The 23,739-nt window shown below is 47.7% G+C and overlaps 1 protein-coding gene across 5 annotated transcripts in view; it reads left to right on the top strand.

The window, feature by feature from the left end:
- Window positions 1–23,739, top strand: part of GGT1 (gamma-glutamyltransferase 1) — a 56,016-nt gene that overhangs the window by 18,443 nt on the left and 13,834 nt on the right. Inside the window, exon 3 of one of the 5 annotated variants that reach the window (XM_050318115.1) lies at window positions 6,622–6,758. The exons of 2 other annotated variants lie outside the window; for them this stretch is intronic. Coding sequence is in view for 1 of the 3 variants with exons in the window: in XM_050318114.1 (XP_050174071.1) it covers window positions 7,118–7,131 (14 nt within the window). In the remaining 2 variants the exon portion in view is untranslated. Of the gene's footprint in view, window positions 1–6,621; window positions 6,759–7,102; window positions 7,132–14,500; window positions 15,051–23,739 lie in introns of those variants that run through there. 2 more of the 5 variants (XM_050318114.1, XM_050318117.1) reach the window with 2 other exon arrangements.

The raw sequence follows: 23,739 nt of genomic DNA on the forward strand, positions 1-23,739 counted from the left end.
GATCTGGTCAGAGAGCTTTGAGAGAGGCTGGGTCAGGAGAAAATCATTCATGTGGGGTGCAGCATTATCCTGCAGGAGTGTCACTGGGAGTGAAGGGAAGGACAAATCTGCTGGAGAGATGGGTAGAGGTGACAATAGAGGGGTGCATCGTGGCCTTTCCCTGCCGTTAGGCAGCCGGACAGGCTGCCACTGATCTGTGCTTCTACCTGCTCTGCTCTGTGAGTGCTGCTGACAAGACAAGAAGCGAGAGTGGGGCTTGTAACCAAAGGATCAGTTTAACAGCAGAATGGCTTTGTATTCTCAATTGTCTCACACCTTATCTCCGAGAGTCAGAAGGAAACATAATCTGCAGTTCACTCGCAGGCAGGGATGAAACCGTGTGCATTGTTCTGAGGCAGTGGGAGAACCAGGGCAAGAAAGCAGTTCAGAGGACGGCAGTGTAACCAGGATACCTTCTGCTCTGCAAGTGACTTGAAAATATCCCGCCACAGAGCAAATCCTCTTAACAAACAAACAATTGCAGGAGCAGTTCAGCTGTCTCTGGGCTGTGTGCTTTAACACTGCGGATGATACAATAGCATGGATAATAGGAGCTAATGAGAAACACACCAGTGCTCCACTTGGCTGTGCTGAAGGAGAATGGCTGGCTGGCAGCTCTCTGTAGGCTAAGAGTTAATCCTGCCCTATCTGTGTGTGCTTTCAAAGGGCACATGACAGTGAGTGGATGCATTTCTGTAGCTGAGATGGTCAGCAAGGGAAGGAGGCAGGAGTTTGCTTAGAAAGAGTGGACTCAGAGCCTGTGTCCTCTGGTCCTGTGCAACCCTAGAAGAGACTGAGCCAGTAGGTGAGGATGCAGGACCCGGGGGATACCAATCTACAGGAGTGTCCTCGTCTTCCCTTTCCTCTCTGCTGCAGTGGGAAGGGCACTTGAAAACTTTATGTAGAGATAGATCAGCTCATGAGCTTGTTGGGTATGACAGAGCGGGGACTGTGGGGCCTCACAAAAACCAAAAGCTGTGGTTTTGAGACTTGAAAAGAAGAGTCCTTCATCCCATCCCAGAGGGTATATTAGCATCTGTCAAAAGGGTATTAACTTGCTTCGAACCTGAACACAGGGGCATATGGGGCTACCAAATGCAGCTAGCTGGGTGCAACATGATTGAGTTAGTTTTACCAAAAATCTCTCCTAACATGATAAATGGGAGAAATGGAAAGCAGAGATCCTTTCACTATTCACTCAAATTCTGTGCTATAAGCATGTTTCTTTGTTGTCATCCTAGTATCCAGTAATGGGAATGCTCCCAGTTCCTAGTTTTTCAGGCAAGTAAGGAGAGCTCAGGTCAGTGCCAGGAGAGAAGAGCTACTGTACTGGATCAGACCATGGGTCTCTTTCCCCTGGGATCCTCAATTAATGGTAGTTAATAGAGGATGTCTAGCAAGGAGAATAACAAGAGGGGGATGCAGGTTGGTGTGTTCATGAATACTCTCCTTGCCATCAGCCATCTGTAGCTGAGGAATTTCCTGAGACGTGGATCTCTGCATTTAATGGCCCTTACAGGTTTTTTTCTCTAAACCTTTTTTTTTGAACCTGAGCAAATTTTGAGCATCCACAGCATTATATGGCACTGTTCAGCTGTGTGAAAAAATATTTACTTTGTTCTGAATCTGTCACTTACTGTTTTCATTTGATGCTTTGTAGCTTAAATATTGGAAGAGGCAGCAGGCAATCATTCCCTGTTCATTTTCTCTAAGCCGCACACTCTCTGCTGTGTCGCCGCTCAGGTTTCTGTTTGCCAGTTTGAAGTGTCTTGGACTTGCAAGGAAACCATTTCAGACCTTAGTTCACCCTTAACTGGGTCCTTTTCTCTCCTCTAGTCCTGCTGTAGCCTCTAGCAGACCAGCACAACAGCCATGGGGATGCAGCTGCACCCTGGAGCTGCCTGAGAGCACACCGAGGTCTGTGGTTTTGCTCTGTCTCCTATCACTCACTTACCTTTTTTGATTCCTCTTGAACCTTGGGCTGATGCTTTCCCTGAACACTCCTGCCTTACTCTTGTTGTCAAAGAGCTTGCTTAACCCCTGTGACTCAGTAGACTGGGGAGGGGATAATCATCACTCACTCCTCACAAATTCACACTGGCGATCGTGGTCAGAGGTTGCCAAGGCCCGTGTCTACAGTGTCTGTGACATACGCAGTGCTGGGCTGGGAGGCCAGGCTCCTGTGCTGTGGCTGGGAAGGTCGTGCCTTCCTCCCTGACACGGCTGGAGGGTTGCCTTGAGTTTGCCCTGTCTAATGTGCCCCTGCCCTGTTTGTGCAGTGCTCAGCACCACAGCACTCCCTGCAGAGATTGTGGAGCTGGATCGCTGCAGATGGAGCTGGTGCCACTGCCCTTCCCCTTGAAATACCCCCGTGGTGCCGACGGTGTGACTGCAATTCCAGTTGCCCCTGCCGGGGAGGAAGCGGGAGCGCAGGCGCGCTCCCGCAGCCTGGGCTGATTTGTATGCTGGTCAACCTGGATTCGAATGACAATCCTAATTATGTTTGCCTTGTGTATGATGAAGGTTACATTTTTGACTGGTTTTGCCGGGCTGGAAATGTAATTGATTAATTTAGTGCTTAAGAAGGGAAAGAGGATTAAGGAGGTGGTGAGGCTGTGCTGCCAGACACTGCATTGACTGCCTCGCACTTTCACAGCTTCAGCTTTTGTTTGCCTGCAAACCAGCTTGTCTGAGCTCCCAAGTTGTTATTTCTTGTGGCTCTGAGCTTCTTGGCAGATCACTCAAAGCCAAGCCTCCTGCAGAGAAGGGAGCTGTAGCTCTGGAGAGATACATGCAAAGAGCTGGTGCAGGCTCCAGGTTTAATTCCATTACATCTGGGGGTAAATGCTGTTTGGCCATGTTCTATTCAAGGGGAAATGCATGTGGGGAGCTCCATATCCCAAACACCTGTAAGCTCTTGACTGAACAAAGCAGCAGACCTGGAGAAGATCCATCTGTCCATGACAGTGCAGTTTTGGGGAAGAAATCCCCTTAATGACAACCATCTTTCCCATAACTGCAGAGCACATGGAGGTGGGGAGATAAAGGATGAATGCAGCATCAGTTGGGTTGTAATCTTACAGAGTTCCCACAGCATCAGTGCTGGCAGAAGCAACTGCATGCAGACAGTCACTGCTGAGACTCTGCACTTGATGGAGAAATGGTAGCAATAGCCCATGTAACATTAAGCAGGTCTTAAACCTTTAGCTTCTTGCGGCTGAGGCTGTCTTTGCAGCCCTTGAGGCCCCTTGGTGGTGTTCTGGGTCTGAGGCGTGCATCTGTGCAGTGATGGGTTTTAAAAAGGACAGAGTTCTGCTAAGTAATTATGGACACTGGTCTGCTCATTATTGGGCAAATTAATCAAATTGTAGCAGGGCCCATAAAAGCAGATTTGTTGGCCTGTATACTGCCTGCATAGGAATCTTAACAACTTGTGATCTTGTGGTCACAGTTAAATTGGCCAACATTGCTGCGAGCGCAGGGAAGGTCACCAGTCCGCTCCAGTGACGCATGGCATTCCCTTGACTCCTCGGCACAGGAGAACTCTCAGCTCCCGCTACTTTCACGATGAATCAGTTGGGTATCTGAGATACAGGGAGGATTTCTGTTACCTCCATTCTGGGAGCATGCTGTACCCATTTCGTTGGGATTAATTTTATTTATTGATTAAATTAAGGCAGGCTGTGAAGGAGGGCGCTGTGAAGTTTGGATGCACAGCCCTGCACTGAACTGCTGCAGCAGCTGCAGTACCTGGCAGAAGGGCAGAGGAAGCAGATCTGAAAGCACCACCAGAGACAGCCATCACACCTCTGGAAGCGGTGGGGCTGGCCAGGCTCTCCTGTCCCACTCAGGGACTGGTTGTCACACACCTCCAGTGTGGATTATCTCTTCCAGCCCTGTACAGGAGAACAGCAAAATTACAAAAACAGCAAATGCAGTTAATGAAGCAGAGCCTGGGAAGTGGCACTCCAGGGGCAGCCTGTGGTCCCAGGGGGTTCTCTTCTATTTAGTCACCTGCCTTTGGGGCACAGTGGTGGCTCTTGCCTGCTGATGCTTTCACAAGGCTGATGGGAGGTGTAGGGGAAAGCCCTGGGACCTCTCCAGTCATTCCCATACATTAGACTATTATAGAAGCTGATCTAAGATGGGAGAAACAGTGAAGGAAAGCCTTGCAAGGACTTAAAATGTAGCTTACCATGGGGCTCTCACATTTCCAGCTTTTAAGAGGCAGAAACATCTGATCTTATAATATGTCCCTCTGGAATCCCTCCTTTTTGTGTGTCTCATAAAAAAAGTATTTCTGAGAAGCTTTAAGAAAACCTGGCTTAGAAGATCCACAGTGTAAAGCTATGGGCTGGAGTTACAGTTTCATAAAGGAATTAAACCATCTTAAGCCCGTGCAGGAGAGGCTGAAGGCAGCGCCTGGTGCTGCTAAGCTTCTTTTGGAATTTGAAACCACTAAGTGCACGGATTATATTGGCTCTAAGCATCTTAGCAAGTAGTGCTAAACCACTGAGAGCAACCACAGGCCTCCAGGGGAGTATTGGACTAGGTGCTGGACTGTGGAGGTGTGACCTGAGCAGACATGGTGCATGAAAACGCTGGTAGGTGGCTTAAATGGTGGCTGCCTGGGAAGCTCAGTGCTCTCCCCATCACTGGCTCTGGCAGAGTGAAGCGAGTCCAGCCATCAGGATGACACATAAGATGTCCTGCTGCTGAGGAGGATGGCACCACTGACTAAGACTTTCATGTTTTCTAAAGACCTCAGCACTTTTTAAAAGCTTGTTTACAGTCCATGACAGGCCTGGAAAAGTGACCGACTGTTTTTATTTCTTTCCAGCTTGACTAGTTTTTCTCCATGTATAACCAAAGATAAAAAGACAACTCTTGTCTTAAAAATACCAAGTATTTGAAGACTACCAGAAGCAGAGCTTGAAGTGGGAATTGGAGCATAAAAGCCTTCTTTGAAGCATTTCCCCTTCTGCCCAGGAACCTTTCAAAGCCAGGTTGTTACACACCAGTGACCCAGCATTTAGATTTAGATGGGTGATCAGAAGTAGGTCTCCAAGTCTGTCAGTGAGAGCCCAGTGTTGGAGGGGCTTCTCTGGCTGTTCTGTACTGCTCAGGATGCCTCTGGACACTGGACTGGAGCTGTCCTCAGGATGCTGGCATCTGAATTATGTTTTGTCTCTCACTTAAGACACTCTGAGGGACTAACTCTGTGAGGTTTGATCTAGGTGATCCCTAAACCCACTGCAGTGCCATGAGCAGACAGACAGGAAAGGGTAGTGCTGCTGGAAAAGCAAGCAGGCTTTTCCTAGGAGTCTTGTTTGTGTCATTAATACCTGGCACCACTGAGCTGCTCAGCACAAAAGCTCTTTTGGGCTTTGCCAGGCTCAGGTTGGGTTTGGGTAACACCCATGTGTGCCACTTCTGCCCTGTGCACAAAGCTCGCTGCTTGCCTCAGTGCCATCCTGCACATGCTGTCCCTCGTGCAGTGCTACGGATGGAGCCTTTCCAGACAGGCTGTCAGAGCCCATGATCTTCGGCAGATGCATTAACTGTGTTAACCTTTCAAGCAAAGTGAATTTCTAATGGCAGAGCGGCAGAGGCCAACATACAACCTTCCACCTTCCCGTGTTGTTTTTTTTTTTTGTCACCATAGAAAATGCTTTAGCTTTTCCTGTGCTTACCGCAGCAGGTCTGTGTGGCTTAGCCCATGTTTGCCTCATCGCGTCAGTCCACACAGTTCACTTGTAAGGAATTCCATCCACGCCTAGAAATTGAGGAAGATGAGGCTGGGAAGGTCCTGCCTCAGTGATTGCAGGCAGCAGTGCTGAAAAGGAAGAAAACCAGGGGGAAGAGTGAGCTGCTTTAGAGGAGTTACCTTGTGACAAATGCTTTTGGAGTAATGACTAAGAGCTTCCCTCCTTTGCACCATCATCCCACAGGGCAAAGGAAAGGTGCAGGGATGCCATTCCCCAGACCTGGCCAGAACCCAGAGGGACCACTGATGGGATAGGTGGCCCTTGGTGTCTCTCTCTGCACTCCCGGGCATCAGGTGGTGTTTATTATCCTGGAGGCTGATGCACGAAAGTGCAGCCTCACATTGAAGCGGGACAGTCGATCCCGGGGAGTATTTCCATCCTCTTTTTGATGCAGTTTGAGCCAAGTATAGGGCTGCTCCATGAACAAGGTGTTTTTGAGTCCGAGGCCGTGAGCCTGCACTTGGTGAGGAGTAGTAGGTCATGTTCAGGAGGCAGGGGCATGGATGCCACGGCCCTTGCCGAACTATCCAGCTTCCTGCAGCACAGGCAACGCTTTGCCTGGACAGGACAGGACGGGATGCTGAGGGGGTGCAGCAGGGCAGTGGCAAGGGGGACACTCCATGGAGGGGATACCCCCGTGGGATGCTGCTGCTGGCAGCGCATTCCCCCTGGCAGCTGCCTCCCGTGGACAACTGGCAGACCCCCTCGTCCGGCCCGCCCCGGCCCGCGGGCTGGCTACCCTGGAATCGCCTCCCGTCTGTGCCATCTAGTGCCCAGCACAAGAACTGGGACTGACCCAGCCTCTCACCCACAGGGGAACAGCCCGGCTGCTCTGGAGAACAGGCTCTCCTCTCCCTGGGCCAATCGCCAAGCCCTGGGCCAGGCAGGGATGTGCTGGGAGGACCCCTGAGATGCCGCACCGCCCGCATGGAAAATCCCACTTAGCTCCAGGTAGGATCGCAGCGCGCAGGTGTGTCTGTGGGGCGGATGGAGCGGGGAGAGTGACTCTGCTCGGAGGCTGAAGGTGAGATGAGGCTGGGTGATACTACACTGCCAGAAGCTCCAGGTAGGGAGAGGAAGGCTTGAAGCTCTCGGGAATCCTGCCTTTGCTTTTCAGGCACCGTGTTCCTGTGGCACGCTCTGACGTTGCACATGTGTTTTAAGGGATGAGAATACTGACCCCTGACTGGAATTCTCCTATTTGGACAGATTTCAATGCTATTCCAAAGGAACTACAGTTAGCTGTACTTGAGTGAACACCCTAGACTGGAAACACTTTGTTTTTCAATATATTTGGCAAAATCTTTGTTATGTCATTTCTTAGGTAAGTTCCTTGTACTAAGTTACTTTAAAAAAAAAAAAAGTTTCTATAGCTGTAGCTTGATTTGCCAGCTTTGATTCTTAATTCTGCCTTTGTCCTCTTTTCCTTTTCAAAGGAATACTATTCCTCTTTACAGACCCAGTTTCATTTATAAGCTCTAAAGAGCAGATGAACAAATTCTTTCTTCTTTCTTGCTGCATTTTTTCCCCAAATCTGTGTAAGGAATTTAATGGTGGTGAAAAGAGGTCCTAACTCATACCATCAATATGTGTCTGTCCTTCATATTGGTTTATCAGAGCCAGGCATTACATATTTCTCTATATTGAATTTCATCTGCTCTTCTTTGCCCTGTTTTGCAGATGTTTTCAAGTTTTCCACAACTGACATTTTCCTGCTGTCCTTTGCTAACTCCATATGTTATCTTCTATCATTTCATTACCGGGCCACAAGTAAATATAATGAACATGCTGTTTCTGGCATTCATAGAGTAATCCACTCAGCATTTTTCACATCAAGTTTTGATCATTCACTCTTCACTTATAATTTGCATTGGGTTAAAAATGCTTACCTGATAGCTACTTCCCAGAACTTCCTATTAGTAACTTTGGGAAGTTGGGGGTAAAAGTGTTCAAGGAGCAAATGAACATATCCTTGACCTTGGGATCACATCCTGTGTCTGGGAGCTCTGCTCCTCTTCTCCTGTGAACTATATCTGCAGGTTTGCCTCCCCAGGATATGTTGCACAGGCACATCATCCTGTTTCTGAAATGTAAAATTTCCTACTAATTTGTTTTTTTTCTTGATAATTAAGTAAGGCTGATCACTTAGGAAGTCTTGACAGCCTTTTCAGAAGAGAAAAGGTAGAACTGCCCCTTAGCCTCTGGTAGGTAACTGGCTGTAGTGATAGCTTGGTGGTTTTGGAGCTGGCATGCTCAGAGGTCTCCTGGGGCTGCTATTGATCTTGGCGTGTTATTGCTTTTGAAGGGACTGATCTTTGAAACTCAGGCTCCAGGAAGTCATTTAAGGATGTGTTTGCATCCTGCTGGGCACTGAAACTGTGAGGATTTCAGTGGGAAGGAAACTCCTCTTGAAAGAGATGCAGTATTTATCTGCTTTCCCTAATTAGTGCTCCATCTTCCTGGAGGTGATATTCTCCACAGCACCCCCTTAGCAGCAGGAAGTCAGTGCTGGGGTTAAGTCCCCACTTGCCCAAAGCTTAACTGGTTCCAGCTGTGCAGCAAGAGCTCTATTTCTGAGGTTCCTGGGCTCGGGGCAGGTGTTTTTTGTGCTGCTCACACGGCTGTTTGCACACCTGCAGTTCCCTTCTCCCAAGACCAAGCGGTGCAGAGGCACGGCTGGTTCTGCAGCGAGCTCCAGCTTCTCACAGGTCTGTAAGCTCTTTTATTGCTGTCTCTCAGTTCTTTTGAACTTGTAGTCTCTAGGGCTTCACACCTTCCCCTGTGTAACTCACTCTCAGGTCTGTTGTGTGCCACAGTCAGGCTTTAAAATGCTTGTGTGAGATGGGTGCCAGCAAGAGTCCGTTTGTCCCCAGAGCTGCTTAGTTAACAGGGAAGCCCAAAATCGCTGTTTGGCATGAAAAGAAATGGAGTCTCAGACAAGCAATGTGATTTATTGCAGTTATTTCACAGCAGAAGCAGGAATAACCCCCTTTCAGTCCCCACGCCTCAGTGCTGTAACCCCACGGCCACGTGTATTCCTTGCCCCAGCCCCTGCCTATGCAGCAGAGTCAGTGTGAGAGCTCAGCTGTAACCTGGTGAGGTTTGGTGCAGGGGATCCATTCCCCTGGGCTGAGGAGGTGTTTGCCCTTACTTGCATTATCTTCTGTCGTGGCATGGCAGTGGCTGTGCTGGGGTATCCCAGGGGGCCAAGGCCTGGGCCAGGCTCAGGCAGCTGAGCTTGGCTCTGGCTGGTGCAGGGAAGGGGTTGTGTGGCAGCTGGGCTCCTGGCTCCCCAAACGTCCATCCCAGCTTTAATTACACTGACACTGCTGCCTGGGTGTAATTACCAGTTGAGAAACTCTGAGTGTGATTTTAATAAGCTGAGAGTAATGCAATTTGTCTTTTCTATAAGAGATGGTTTGCAAACAAAAACTGTAATTAAAAAGCACACACAGAGGGCAAACAGAGACTGTGCAGTGGGTGTTTTACTGCTTCATGTGCAGCGTGTCTGGCACATGGCCTGACCTGGCACAGGGGTCCTCATTTGGGACAGTCTTCATCATGGGGTTCCTGAGAGACCAGCATGTAAAAACTGCAGGATTTGGCTCAATTGTGAGTTTTACAAAAGGCTCTTCCCCGTCTTCACAGATCCTCTCTGATATAATATTGTTCCTTTATAAGAATAAGTCTCCTGGGTGTCGTCCTCCCCATTGCTTTTCATTCCTGTCACTATTGTGTTTCTGTGCTCTCACCCACAAGCCCAAATTAGGCTGGTGGGATCTCTGTGGCAGAGGCCAGGCATGGGGTGGCATGGGGGGAGGCAGGAAGCCTTTTCATGAGCAGCCAGCATTTCTGGTAGCCTCAGATCTGAACAAGCCCTGGACTCTTCCCTGCTCCTTCCTGCTCTCTTATAACAGATCCATAAATATATATATAGAAGTAATCTCTTTTATCTAGACTTCTGTCTTGGCACAGCTCTGCCCTGCCCTACTGGGATTCAAAGTTCATTTCTGGCCATGGGAGCTCTCATGGGAAGCAGCCCCATTGAGTCCTAAGGTCTGTTTCCCCAAAACCCCCATTACACATGGGGCTGACCTCACCAGCAAATTGTCCCTCTTCCTCAGTGCTGTGAGGCAGCTGTGCAGGGAACAGGGTGGGACACAGAGGCACAACAGCTGTCAGAAAATGGTTATTCCGTTCTCCCCAGAGTCGGGGATGTGCACCTGATGTGGGGAGTGGAGTGAGTGGGAATATCGCTCCAGCCTCTGTGAAACCCCTTTGCCTCCATCTGCCGGGGCAGGTGAGGACCTTTTCCAGAGGAGAGGCCACTCTACCCTCTGCAAACATCCATTTGTGCCTGATGGCACTGGCTGCCGCGGCTCTCGTAATTTAGGGAGTGCCTATGTCTGTAGTACTCTCCTCTCAACCTGTGGGAGAGACAGTGATCTTTAAGAGTGCAGAACCAGAGAAATGCCTCTGGTTTCTCATCTGTTCTCATTTCTCCCTGCCTGGGGGGCAGTGGTCAGGGGGCCTAGATGGATAAAGGGTGGTTAAAGCAGCTGCTCCCCTTGTACTGTGCCATGCAGGTGTGACTGGCCTGCTGCCTCCTCTACCAGCTAATTGCAGCCCTGGCACATTGGCAAAACAAACAAAACCTTCTCCAGGTATCAGGTTGAAACACGGTCAAGGGATCTGTGGCTCCCACTGGCAGTGGAAATGGCAGCAGATGTGGGCTTAGATGGAAAGCACCCAGAATCTGCCCTGTCCCAGCACAGAGAGGCTGTGATGTAAATGCTGTGCAGCCCATCCTTGTGGGATGGAGAGGGAGAACTGATGGGGCTTGGTTGCTGTGCAGTGCTATGTGTCCTGCCTCTGTAGCATGTGTGTTCTTCCTGAAGACATGGCAAGTGTGTCTGCCCTGGAGCCAAGCTGGTACAGTCTCTGCTGCTCTGCCCAGCTGGCCCTTCCACACTTTCCAGGTTGCAAGTGCTTTGAGGCAGAGACTTGTGATTCTGATCTCTCAAAAGCAATGGCCATCTCTGGTGCCCTTTGCAACACCTAAATAAATAAGCCTGAAGAAGGCTGGGCCAAAGGGCAGATAAACCAGACAGGAACTGTTTTCTCTGATCTGTACTTGAGATGCAAATCCTGTTATCCTGATAGCAGGTGGCATCTCTCAGGATGGAAGACTTGTTGGTGTTTGAGCACTTACGCTTCCCGAAGTCCTATGTTATGCTCTGCCCAAAGAAGGAGATGCTGTGAGCATCAAACCTGCCAGGTTTCTGCATTCAGATGCAGAGGCCAGTCAAGACAGGCTCCTGTCCCTGTGGTCTTCTTTTGTATGAACTTTGTGACCATGGCTCTGGAAAGCACAGAATCATCCAATGCTTTCAGGGCTGGTGGAAGCTGAACATACTCGACTGCTTTGCTGAAGTGTGGGCTGGGACAGGAGCCTGCCCTGTTGTACAATAGGGCCCATCCCTCCCATGGCTTGTGGTTTGCACCAAGACTGAACCCGTGTTTGTGATTTTCTCTCCTAAGGTCAAAACCAATGGGTTCAAATGGCCACACAGAGGTATGAACTGGATTACCCAAGTCTTAGTGGGGCTAACTGTGAGCCTGAAGGACTGGGACTTGGAGCTGCAGTGAGTGATGTCTTTAGAAAGAAAATTCATTTATTTCCTGAGGCTGTAGTTCTAGGGAGCAAACAGAGAGTGTGAGGAGCTGAGAACCGCTGGAATAAAAGAGTTGTAGGTCCAGATTCTCACTTAGGGCGTGAGCTGTCTTGCACAGTATGTGACCTCCCCGTGTAGTGCAATATGAACCATTTGTGCTGCTGCTGAGCACCCTCCAGAGAAAAGGGTCCCAGTGTAAATCAGAGCTCCCTGGCCCATGGCACTCTTGTTTCTGGGTGTTCATCCCAGAGGTAGGTTTGCCCTCTGAAGACTGCAGAGGTGTAGCCAGAGGGTACAAAGCCTCTGCCCCCTCAGTGCAAATTACAGCTTTATGTACAGACCTCTCAGGGACTCCCTGGAGTTTTTTCCCACGCAGCACCTGAACAGCTGGAGATGGGTTGATTCCCACTGTGAGCTGAGTGGCCCTGCAGTGGACAGTGGTGGCTGCAGACACCACCAGGCCTGGGTCAGAGGGTTGAAAAGTGGGGATAACAGACCTAGAGATGGCTGCACTGCTGCTTGCTGCTGCTGCTCTGCCCCATCCCTCTCTGAGAGCTGCAAACCTGACCCTGCCACGGGGCAGGAGCTTCTAAGTGCTTCAGTAGAGAACTTGCCACACAAAAGTAACCCAGGACTGATTCTGGCTTACCAGGATGTGCTGAATTTTATGCTGAGATGTTTCATTTGTTGCTCCGAGAGCAGTAGAGCTGATCCTTCAGCAGAAACTGCTGAGAAAGGAACAAGAAGTTGTCAGGCTTCCTGAGAAGCGCAGCTCTCCTGAGGCAAAGTTTGGGTGGGCTGCACCACAGATCTCTGTGGGTCAGTGTTCATTCATGTCCAGGAATAAATTCTGAGCCCTCACATCTCCAAGTCCCACTGATTCTTAAGCAGAATGGAAAAAAGAGTTGTGGAGATCTGCATAGTGGACCTTGGCTCTTACTGGGAAAAGTCCATGATCCTCCAATTTTAGGGCCCTCTTGCTTAGGTTAGACTTTAACAGCAATTAGTCACCCAACAACTTTCCGTAATAATCTGCAAGTTTTCCATTAAGTGGCAAACACTTTGAACTCCTCCCCAGATCCTCTGTTGCAGTCTAATCTGCTGTCATTTTTCACAGGGAGATGGAGGGTGCTACCTTCACATTTTATTAATTTCCTGTTTACAGTGGGGGAGAAACCAAAGCCATGAGAAACACTGAAAACAGCAGCCCACAGAGCTCCAGGCACTGTGCAATTAGATCATTGTCAGCCTCTGCACTTGTCACTTCCAGCTGACTCTGGATTTACTGCATATATTGGGCATGTGACAGGGAAGAGAGGTAATGCCTGTCAACATGCTTAAGGGAATCTGGGGAGAAGATTCCTTATTCCAGCCCAGGCACTGACCTGCTCTGAATCCCTGGGCAAGACTGTGTCTATTGTCCCGTCTCTAGAGTGGGGATATGAGTGCTTTTCTCATTTGGCCAGTAAGGCTCCCTGGCCCTGACAGTAGCTTAAAAATGCTGTTAAGTAGTGAATTTTTTTGTAGTGATGTTGACAAGAATTTGGTGATCTGGATGGGTTATGGAGTTTGGAGACCTTCCTGGAGGTGCAGCGTGCACTGAAGGCTCATATTGCTAGGCAGCTTTCCACAGTCTCCCCTATGTCCTACCATGAGTATCTGGAGAAATAGGGGAAGGGACCTATTATGACTCTCTTCTTTGTGCTTAGAGGTTGGTTAGAGTTCACTTTACCACTCACCCAGCATGTTTAGGTTGTCTCCAAACTATCCTGTAAAAAAAATGTTGCACCTTGAGCAAGCAGGAGGCTTTCCTTGGGATGGATGGGGTCTGTTGCAGTTGTGGGTGTACTGAAAATGTCTGTCAGGGGTGCAGATTTCCAATTTTGATAAGGATATCAGAACAACTCAGTTGTTTCTGTTTTGATTCCAACATCTCCAAAGCCAGGCCCCCTCCAAAGTAACAGAACAAGAGGGAGTAGTTTATTGAGATTCTGGAGAGCACAAATACAGTGAGCAAATCTTATGTCTGCAAGAGAGGGCTGGTTTGTCCTGGATCTGAAAAAATCTTATGCAGCATTCCTAGGAGTTAAAAGGGGATCTCACTCAGTTATGTATCTGCTTTCAAGTCTCTTGATGCTGGCCTGTTCCTCAGGGTGAGACTCAGACTATGGTGTGTGCAGGAACTTTACAGAGTTTAAATAACTCCTTTACTTAGGCTGGCACAGTGTTCTGTGAAGAGGACAGGGGAAGTCTCTGGCTAAAAACATAACCTGTGAAGGGTTAAAGGTAAGATCATTCTCCAGTCCAGTTCACTGTGTATTGCACAAGCAGCTCTTCTTGCAAGAGTCATAACCACATCTTCCTTCCTCACCCAAACCTAAGAACCAGCCATGGAGGTTTCTGTCAGTGTGAGATTTTGGTTCTGTGAGCAAATGGTATTTGCTTGGCTGCTGTTACGTGGTCCTGCAGGTCTCGGTGCCGTTCCTAGTAGGTGACTGTAACTCCATGAATTCCACTTTGTGAAAGCCTGGACTGGCTCCTGCCATTTCCAGTTGTCTCAGCTGAGAACAGAGGCATAATCTGTTGGACCTGGCATCTCCTTTGTACAGCAATTACAGAGATACCTAACCAATTATTTATAACCTTTAAATCAGGCAAACCTTGTCTGAATGCATGACGTGGCTTTTCATGGTCAAACAAGCCCTTCAGTGAGAGATCAACAAAACTGAAAGGATGCAGTTGGAAGGAAGTTGAAAATTAACTCTTTTCCCTCTGGGGAGCAATGGTGCATCCTTGAGAGACTTCCTCTCTATTCACAGGGTACATGACTTCCTCTGATGGATAAGGGCAGGATGTGCCTCTCAAGAGCTTCCCAGGTCAGTGTCCAAGACACCACCTTTTATGGGACACACGATCCTTCTCCTCCACAGAGCTTCCAGCCCCTATGGCCATGGAGCTGAGCAGTGCTCCAGCATCATCTAACTTTGATGAGTGCAGGAATGGGATTTGCCTGATCAGGATGGGTATGGGGTCACCAGTGCCCTAATGCAGAGGGTGTCCTTGCTGTCAGGACCTGTGCCAGGAGAAAACCCGCAGCTTGGCACTGTATTGTTTGATGCAAGAAGAAAAGAAACAACTCTGCCAGTACAGATTCACTCTTGGGACTATCTGACATCAAAGTATTGTCTCCATTCAAGTGTGGTCTTCCCTTGCTCCCCACCCTCTATGCTGTTCCCTTTAGCGTGAGAAAGTAAGGCATGGAAAGTGCTGGACCACTCTGTTCTCAGCTTGCCCTGTGAGCCAGCAATTCTTCAGGGACAGGGAGGGGGAAGGGTGGCATGCCTTTACTGCTCAAAGATAGGACTTCATTACATCACCCTCCCCTTCTGACCACTCCCATATATGAAGCCTCTCTGCCACTCGCTCTCTGTGACTGTTCCTGCTTTGGAGCCCCTGCATCTGGGAACCCTTGAGGAATAAGGGGCAGGAGAACAAGGCAGAAGCACCTTCTTTTGGTGTCACTAGCTGAAGGTGAACTGCATGCAGGGAGGACAGAACTTTTAAAGTAGTGAGTAAACAGCATGATTTTATCTTATCACCTCCGTATTTTGGTTGGATTGGGGTGTGAAATAGAGGAGTTGTTTCTTTCCCTTTATTGCATACCTTTCCAGTTCTTTAATCCTACTTTATTAAAGGGTACCTTTGTTTCACAAGCCTTCAGGCTCAGGTTGGAAAAGCAAGTGTTTCTCTCTTATAGGGATTGGCAGGTCTTGATCTACGGTGTTGACTTTGGATTCTCTCGGTGAGGGCTGGGTCACAGGGAACAGGGTCTCTGGCCAGGCAATCTGAACAGGCACTGAGGTCAGCAGTAGATGAACTGATGGCTTCAAGAGGAATTTGGTTTTCTGACAGAGGCTGAGATCAAAGAAAGGAGCTGGGAGTCCAGTACCCTGGGATCTCAGTCACATCACTGGGGGAGATATTTCACCTCTGCATGGCCCATCCAACCTTTTGAAGGTACCCTTTATACCACCCAAGCTGATGTCAGTCTTCACTCCTTATTGTGTTGCAAAGGTCTATGGAAAGGTTGGTAAAGAAATCTCAATTTGACCCTGGTTTTGCACATGGTGTGAGTGATGTGGTATTGCTGATAAGAGAAATGCTGCTTTAGCAACCTGGCAAAACCACCACAGAGGCCAGAGCTACACAAACACTGGAAGACAGAGTTCAGGGGTCCTAGAGATGAGAAATTCTTACTTCAGTCAGTGTCCTACTGGCAAGTGGTGCTCTTCAGAGGAAGCTAGGTCTAAGAAGTAGGCTGAAATCCATAGATCTTGGATACTTCTTCTTTCCACGACATTCTGGGCTTTTAAGTGGTAACCTGAAAAAATGTAGACCGTGTTGGGATAGGAGGTCAAGCACTGACATGTTTCTTACCTGGTAGCAAGGGGAAAGGCCAGGAGGCAGATGCAGAGCCAGAAAAGCTGCAGGGACAATGGGATGATGCTGAGGGTGTGTTCCAGAAGCAGAGTGGAAGAACAGAGCTGCCGATGCAGAGCAGGCAGAGCACAGGTCAGGAGATCAGTCTGTGCTCATTACCAGAACAAAAAAGAATGGACCTCTCCTACATTGCTTGGAAAACAAAGACCTGCTGCTGCTCTTGGCTGGAGCCCTTCTAATATGTCAGAGGGGGGCTCTCCCAGCTCAAGTTCCCAGTCCTGGGCTGCATTCCCTGACCCAGCTGTCCACAGCAAACAAGAGTCAGATCAAGACAGACAAAGTTACTCAAACCAGCTCCATGGTGATTCAGATACGTGTCTACCTGTAGAGTCTTGATTTAGCAAAAGCAGGTGAATTGTAGCAGGTAGCTACAAATTTTTTTCAGTTGGAAACTGAGCTCTTTTCTTCCAAGTTCAGCTACAGTCTATAAAACCTCTTCAGTGAATACAGTCTTGAGTTCATTTATTATATTGGAATCCGAGTTTCATTGTTGGTTCTTGCCCCACTCATCCAGATGCTTTACAATCTGTAAAATACAGAGTTACTTGCTATGGCAATGACATTGAATAAATCCCTCTGCAGAGCATCAAGAAAGTCCAGACTTATCTGTGGCTGGAGAGCGTTGATGTGCATGTGAAGGACAGGTCCAGCTGCAGCAATCAGGCTGGACTGAAGAAAGCCTCTAGCCCTGAGAGGCTTTCTCCCCTTTAGTTTCCCCCTTTCCTATTCTTTTGTCTTTTTTGTCCTCCTATCAGCCTCCTTCATCCCCACTTCCTCTGTTTTTCCCTTCCAGCACTTTAGGTTTTCTTCTTTTCCCATGTTATTCCATCTTCTTTCCCCCTGTCTGCCTCCAGTAGCTCTCTCCCCTCTTATTCCAGGACGGTGATGTTGAGGGGAAGCTGTGCAGGACTGTGTTGCTCAGCTGATTGCTGGCTGCTGAGGGGAGGGCAAGTCTGTCAGCTGCAAGAACACAGTCCCTTTGGTGGCCTGGCAGAAAGGCTTTGGAAAGATGAAAGGACTTTACAAAGCTGGTAGATAAAAGGTACAGATTGGGGTGGGTTTTGGAAACTGTGGAGATTGACATATAATTAATGAGTAAGACTGAGTAGCCGAAAGATAAAATTAAGAAGAATTGATAAAAGAAAGCAGACCTTGAACAGAGGACAGTCACCCTTTTCTGGAAGGAAGGAGCAGAAGGATTGTTTCTGCAACAGCAATCAGCAAAGCCTCTGATCACCCAGGAGCCCTGTCAGCTGTCACACAGCACTGTCCCACCTTCAGCTGCCTGGGTGGGTAGGAGAGTATAACCAGAACTGGGCCATGTGGCTGGTAAGGAAGGGTTCATAAATCTCCCCATCTACCAGTTATCTTTCATTTTGCTTACCTTTGCCCCAGGGAAGAGCGATACACCTCTGGGTGATTATGGGAAAACAGATTCATAAAATGAAAACATGTGGGTTTAGTGGGTTGCTCGATTTGAGCAGGTGAGTTACAGTGAAAGGAACTCTCACTGGAGCGGAAGGAGGTGCTTTGGCTGTGGACAAACATCTGCTTATTTAGTTTCAGATCTGAAAGTCAATTCTTGTGTCCCTGCTCTTAGTCAACTTGACCTCTTGCACGCTAGGCAACTTTTCCAGTTCTTAAAGTACCTTTTCTCTAAGAGTCTCCCCTAGTGATTTGTTTTCCAGGGCTTTTTCAGCAGTGATCTCTTTTTCACATCAGTGTTTCTTAGGTAGTGTTTAGCTTAAATTAGAACTGTCTGCTACCCATGCAGCTGGTACTTAACTTCCACTGATTGCCTTAGGCATGGGAGAGTAGAGCAAGGGGTCAGAAAGGAAACTATAATTCAGTGTGAAGAAGCTTCTCATGTTTATGAACATCTCTGTGTTACCAGGAACTCAAGATACTATTTGATGCTCATGTTCAGGTAGTATTGGATTGCAACATTGCTCTGTTAGAGGGAAAAGACTTCCTGATGGAAAAAACAGCTAACCTGCAACATGAGGTGCACTTAGCTAAGGTACCAAATCTTGTAACAGCGTCTGTTCCAATAATGCATCAGTTAAAGCCTCGGGAAACTGAGACCTTGGGGTGTATGTTCTGCCATAAAAAGGAGGAGTCTGAACAGCAGATGTGATTTGTGTTCTGTGAGTCATTGCTGGTGTTGCTTCCTGAAATTCTTATGGAAAAAATCAATAAGGGTGGGGGAAGAAACAAAAAGGAAAGGTACCCAGAGGTGCCTCAGGTCAGCTGATGCTTTTCAGTGTCTGCCAGTTCCATGACAAGAGATAAGAAGGCATTGCTTCATATGCTGACAGATGCACTCCTCTGTTGCTCGAGTTTCAGTGTAATAGTGCCTGCTATTTTTGGGGAATGTTAAAGGTGACCATGCTGTGAACATCACAAATGGAAAGAGGTGGCAAGCCCTGCAGGGGATACGTTTTTCTTTATTTGTCTTGGGTTGAGAAGAACAAGGCAGCAATGCACCTGCATTAAACTTGAGATTACTGTGTGAGGCGTGGCTTTGCAGCTTGAAACATGCAAGGCTGAGTTATAACAGGGCTCTCTATTATATGAATGCCTTGACTGAGATACTTGAGAGTTCCCAAAGGCTTGTACAGCTGAAATGAGGTACTTGTGCATAGCACACTATTCACCCTTAGGAACCAGAGACACTAACTCCAGGTTTCATAACCTTCTCTGACCTCATCCTCAACTCTACTTGTGCACAAGTGAAAGAGTAACTTGCTGAGGAGCATCCAACTTGTTCCAGCTCTGTGCTGGTAAGAACATGCCATGGATGAGACTGCATTGTCCTTGAAGAAGGACATAGAATTTGCTTAAGTTTTGTGACTCACTGATATAAAACCTGCCTTTCAGCAGTGGGGGTGAAGCATTACAGTTGGATAATTATGATTTAGAACTGGGCTTTCTTACAGCTAGCAGCCTTTCCATGCCACCTTGTACCCTCTGAGACAAATGTGGCAGGGAGACTCTTCTGACCTAGACCTGCTCCAGGGACGTAGCAACTTTAGAACTGTAAAGCTATTAAGCATAAAACCTGGTACTGTCACACCTACAGGGACAGTAAATTAAGAAAAGGGTTCCATTCAGTAGACTGCATCTCAAATTCCTCTGTCAATATTAAAGATATGACAGATTGAAAGTGCAGAGGGCTCTGTTTGGGGCACAGACCAGCTATCTTTTCACGCTGTCTGCTTTTCTAGAGGACAGTTGTTTTGCCACAGCTCCTGTCACAATCATTTCTGTGGAGCACTGTGGGTCTCACATCAAAAATTTAGATACAGTGAGAGTGGTATGTGTTATTAGCTGAATGTGGCCTGGACTCTGTGTGTGTACTTCAGACTGGCCAGTAGAAAAAAGCAGGTACATCAAATCCTTCTGAGCCTGCAGAATATTTTCTGTGCCAGTACCTCCTTTCTGGAAAGCTTCTGATTTTCCTCCAGATCTCTTGAATAATAGCAATATTACTGAAGGGGCCTGCCCTCTTGATGCAATGTCTTGAAAGGGGTATTTGAAAGTCCTCTTTGAAGGATGGGCACATGCTAGGTCCCTTCTGAATATCTCAAGGGTGGAATGCTCATGTTTTATAATACTGATTTTTTTCCAAATGCAAATGTTAAACAGAACTCCATTTTGTGGCTACTGCAGAAAAGGTGTTGTATTTTTAAGGAGAGGAAATATGACTCAAAAAGCTTTTATCTTGGAACGAGGCCAAACTTTGTTAATGAGTCAGTGTAGTACAGCTACCATCCTTCTGGAGCAAGTGGGGATCCAGCGTATCAAAGGTTGGAGTGGGGCAGAGGGACTGGATGGGTTTGGCATTGAGACATTAGCCACTTGACTGATCCTCCTAGGTCCAAAGATGGCATCTAATGGTGCTGACTGGCATCCAGGCAGACTTTGCTTCACCCTGGTTTTGCAGAATGCCTTCTGGCTGAAGTCAGGCTTTGGACATGTGGGCTTGAATCCTTGCTGTGCCCAAGTTTCAGGCAAGCTGTGATTTGCTGTGCTGCATTCTGGATGGGCATTCAACTCGTGTTCAGAGGGGTCCTGAGGTTTCCAGCAAACCATGGACAGCAGCAGTGGCAGAAGCTTTGGTGGCTGTCTGTAGAGTCCAAAGACAGCTGCTGGGGTTTGCACTGCACTGTTCAACAGCAGGTGAGCTGCAACCTTTGAGCTACACCTGTGCTCCTGGACTTAGCACAAACAGACATGTGGGATTGTTGCTTAAAAGCCTCAGTTAGGTTTAGTGATGGAGGGCAGGTTTCTTCATCCCTGCCTTCCTGCTCTGCCATCCTCGGTGCCAGAGGGTGCTCCTGTAGGAGCAGGCATGGCAGAACAGGCATTGCGTCTTCTCATTGCAGCTGGAGTATTAATCTGGACTAAACCTAATGGCAGTTTAAGGTAGAGTGTCACTGGGATTGCTGAAGAACTGGTGTGTGAGCTGATCAGGTGCCCAGGCTGTTGCTGGCAGTTCCTCACACTTGGCAGGCAGGTTATTCCCACAAAGTGTAATCCCAGCGAAATCTGTCAGGGTGTCTGAAGGTTTAAGCTGAAGGTACAGACACACTTAAGATCCTGTCTCTTTGTGAACCACAGGGGTGTCGGTTGGTTAGGCGACAGTGGTGTGAGGATACACGACCATGTGGAGATGAAAGCACTTCTGCTTAAGATGACCACATATTTAGAATCATAGAATGATTTAGGTTGGAAAAGACCTTTGAGATCACTGAATCCAACCACTGACCCAGTCTCACAGGTCTTTTAAATATCCCCAGCAATGGTGACTCCACCGTTTTCCAGGGCAGCCTGTTCCAATGCCTGACCACCTTTTCAGGGAAGCAATTTTTCCTAGTATACAATCTAAACCTTTCCTGGTGCATCTTGAGGTCATTTTATCTGCTCAGTTCCTTAATCAGAACTTCAGAGCTAACAACCAGGTGAGGAAAAACATTTTTACCACATAGCAACCGAACCCCCGGGGAACACAGAATGATTCTGCTGGTGATACACAACCTTCGTGAATGCTAAAATATGCATTTCAAAAGGTGTGGGTTCTTGACTCTTCACCCAGTCAATGATTACTTATGCATTCCTCCGGTACTGTGAATTCAAACATAATGAGTTTCAATGGGTTAATCTCTGTGAGCAGAGCAGTACAAATACCAAATAGTATGGTACGCTTGGGAGAGCTTTTAAGTGGAGATAAGTGGTTACTGCTACAAGGATGTATTGCACCTAGAAAAGGGTTTGCTTCCTGAGAAAGGACAGTCAGAGGAGATCGGTACACACAGCTCTGTGCAAAAGGACAGGAGGGACTTGCAAATATTCTCAAGAGGTAAGGAGGAATTAGGAATTACCTTCATCAAACCATTCCACTCAACCTGAAAGTTCTGTGTGGGATTTCTTATTTCACATAATAGGGGACAATGTGAGTTTTTTAATATATCAGACGAAAGTTTGCCAAAAAGGAACTATAGGACCTGACTAACCAGTCTGAGTAAGATCGGGTGTAATAAACAACTTCTAGTTTAAAGGCAGAAGAAGAGCACCTGAAAACATCTTTTGCAAAGTTGGGAGAATTGAGTTATTTAATGAAGTATTTTGGCTTCAAATTGAGACAGAACAGTAATGTTCTCAATGAATTTATTAAACTTTAATAACTTGGATTTTTTGAGATTGAGTTTGCTGGTTCTGGATTTCTGGGACGCCGTCAACTAGAAAACACATGGTGAAAACCATGTGAAATGGGGAATTTAGCATTTATTCCACCTTGCTGCCTTTTTTCACTTCATAGTTTATGCTGAAGTGTGTTAAAGTAAAAAAATGCTGTGTTTGATGCTAAAATTTCTACAGGAAAACATGAAAGATTTTTGAGGGAGAAGTTGCTTCAAGAGGAAATTATTGTCTCTTTCTCAGTAAGCTCAGGGTTTACTCTGCACTGGACAGGATACTACATGCCATTAAGCTTCAGAAAAGCCACTGCCTGTGGGGGAATTGCAAACTGTGATCACAGCAGCTCAGTTTGAGCAGCACAACTGAGAGCCAGCCGGGCAGCCCCTCGGCTCGGGGACTGAGCTGTTCTATTCAGTGTCAATTATCTCTGGCTTGACTTCACAGCAATAAGGACCATTGATCCCCATGGAGGCCTTTCTCCTGAAAATTGATCTGTATCCACACGAGTCCGCGGTGCCGGGCTTAACAAAGAGAGTGCTCAACACTTTTGTCCTGCCTCCGAGGGGAGGGTCACACAGGGCGCGGAGGCACCGGCTCTGAGGAAAGGTTTTAACTGAGGTGGATGGAGTTACTGTGATTCTCCAGGACTGCTCTGCCTTCCTGCTCCAGGTGGGACCAGTGCCTAGGTCTGAACTTGGAAGCCTCTTTGGGCTTCCTCCTGGCTTGGCTGAACTCTGCTTTAGTTCCCTTATCACTGGTGGAGATGAAGAGCTGCATGAGACTTGAATTTAAGTATCGTGTGATGAATAAGTACAGGAAATTCATAGTTTGTCCCATAATGCTGGATCGGTAATGGGACATTTGGGTGAACAGCCCTTGGGCCTCTGCTAGAAACCTGATACTTCTGTGCCTCTGCTGGGGGACCTGTGGCAACCTTGTGACAGTTTCTTTTAAGTACATTCTCAGCCAAAAGTCATCGACAGTTCTCTCTGCACAACAGTAGGGTGTGAAAACATTATTACAAATGTTTGTTATTAATTATTTAAATATGACAATGTTGTTGAGACATGTTAAGTTTTGAGTTTTATTAGAAGAGCATGGCCTGTGTCCTATGACAAGAGTCAAGATGTCCAGACTATCCTTGCTTATCGTGTGCTGCCTGGGGACAGTAAGGATGGATGTCTCAAAGCTAATGGCCAAGTAGTGGCTACTGGGCTGTGTGTGGGAATAAAGGGATCTCTCAGGAGTGGTGCTGAGGTATGCGGCTGTTGCAAGATGGGCTTAAAGCAGAAACCAGTTGGGTTAAAGTTTGTGGTTAAAGTTTTAAGCGTTGTCCCGGAGTTCTTTGTCATCCTCTGGCATCCTGCTGTTCTCTCCCCACTGCTGTCTGGCTGGTACATCTCCTTTTCTCCTCTTCCAGTTCTCCTGGTGCTTTCCCTGACCATGGCAGATTCCTCAGTCCTCTTGGCAGAGCTGTCAGACCCTGATCCCCTGCCTGACACCAGCCAGCCTGTTGCACTGGGGTTCTTTTAGCTGAAAACCAGTGTCATGTTTAAATAAGGTTGCACATGTTGTGGCACATCTCAATACAGCTCAATGGGGTTGCTTGTAGAGGCATAGCTCTGCTATTTGCTGGTCCACCCCCTCTCCTAATGTAAATCAAGGCAATCAGGCTACATTTTAAATTCCATGGGTAGGACTGGCTTTTGAACCTTTATAACAGTGAGAAATAATTGTATTGCTTTTAATAACTTTATAGTCCCTCTCTCCTGGACACCTGTTGCTTCTGCCAAGCAGCACTCTGTGACTGAAGCCAAGCTTCCAAGCAGCTGGATTTGGCAGAGATGTGGAGGTTAAAGCCAGCCTCAGCAGACAATAGCTGGGGAGTCAGCTCAGGTGGTGACCTGCAGCTGCTGCTCCACTCCCAGCAATAAATCGTAGCAGGGACTCCGCTCAGAGCCAAGGTTCAAACAGACTATTGGGGCAAAAACTCAGCTGTCGCTGCCATGTGCCTGCCCAGGGCACAGACTGAGTGTGGAGAGGTGGGTTAGAGAGTG

Source organism: Myiozetetes cayanensis, unplaced genomic scaffold (assembly GCF_022539395.1).
Source record: "Myiozetetes cayanensis isolate MyiCay16 unplaced genomic scaffold, myiCay2020 scf21, whole genome shotgun sequence".
NCBI lineage: Eukaryota > Metazoa > Chordata > Aves > Passeriformes > Tyrannidae > Myiozetetes > Myiozetetes cayanensis.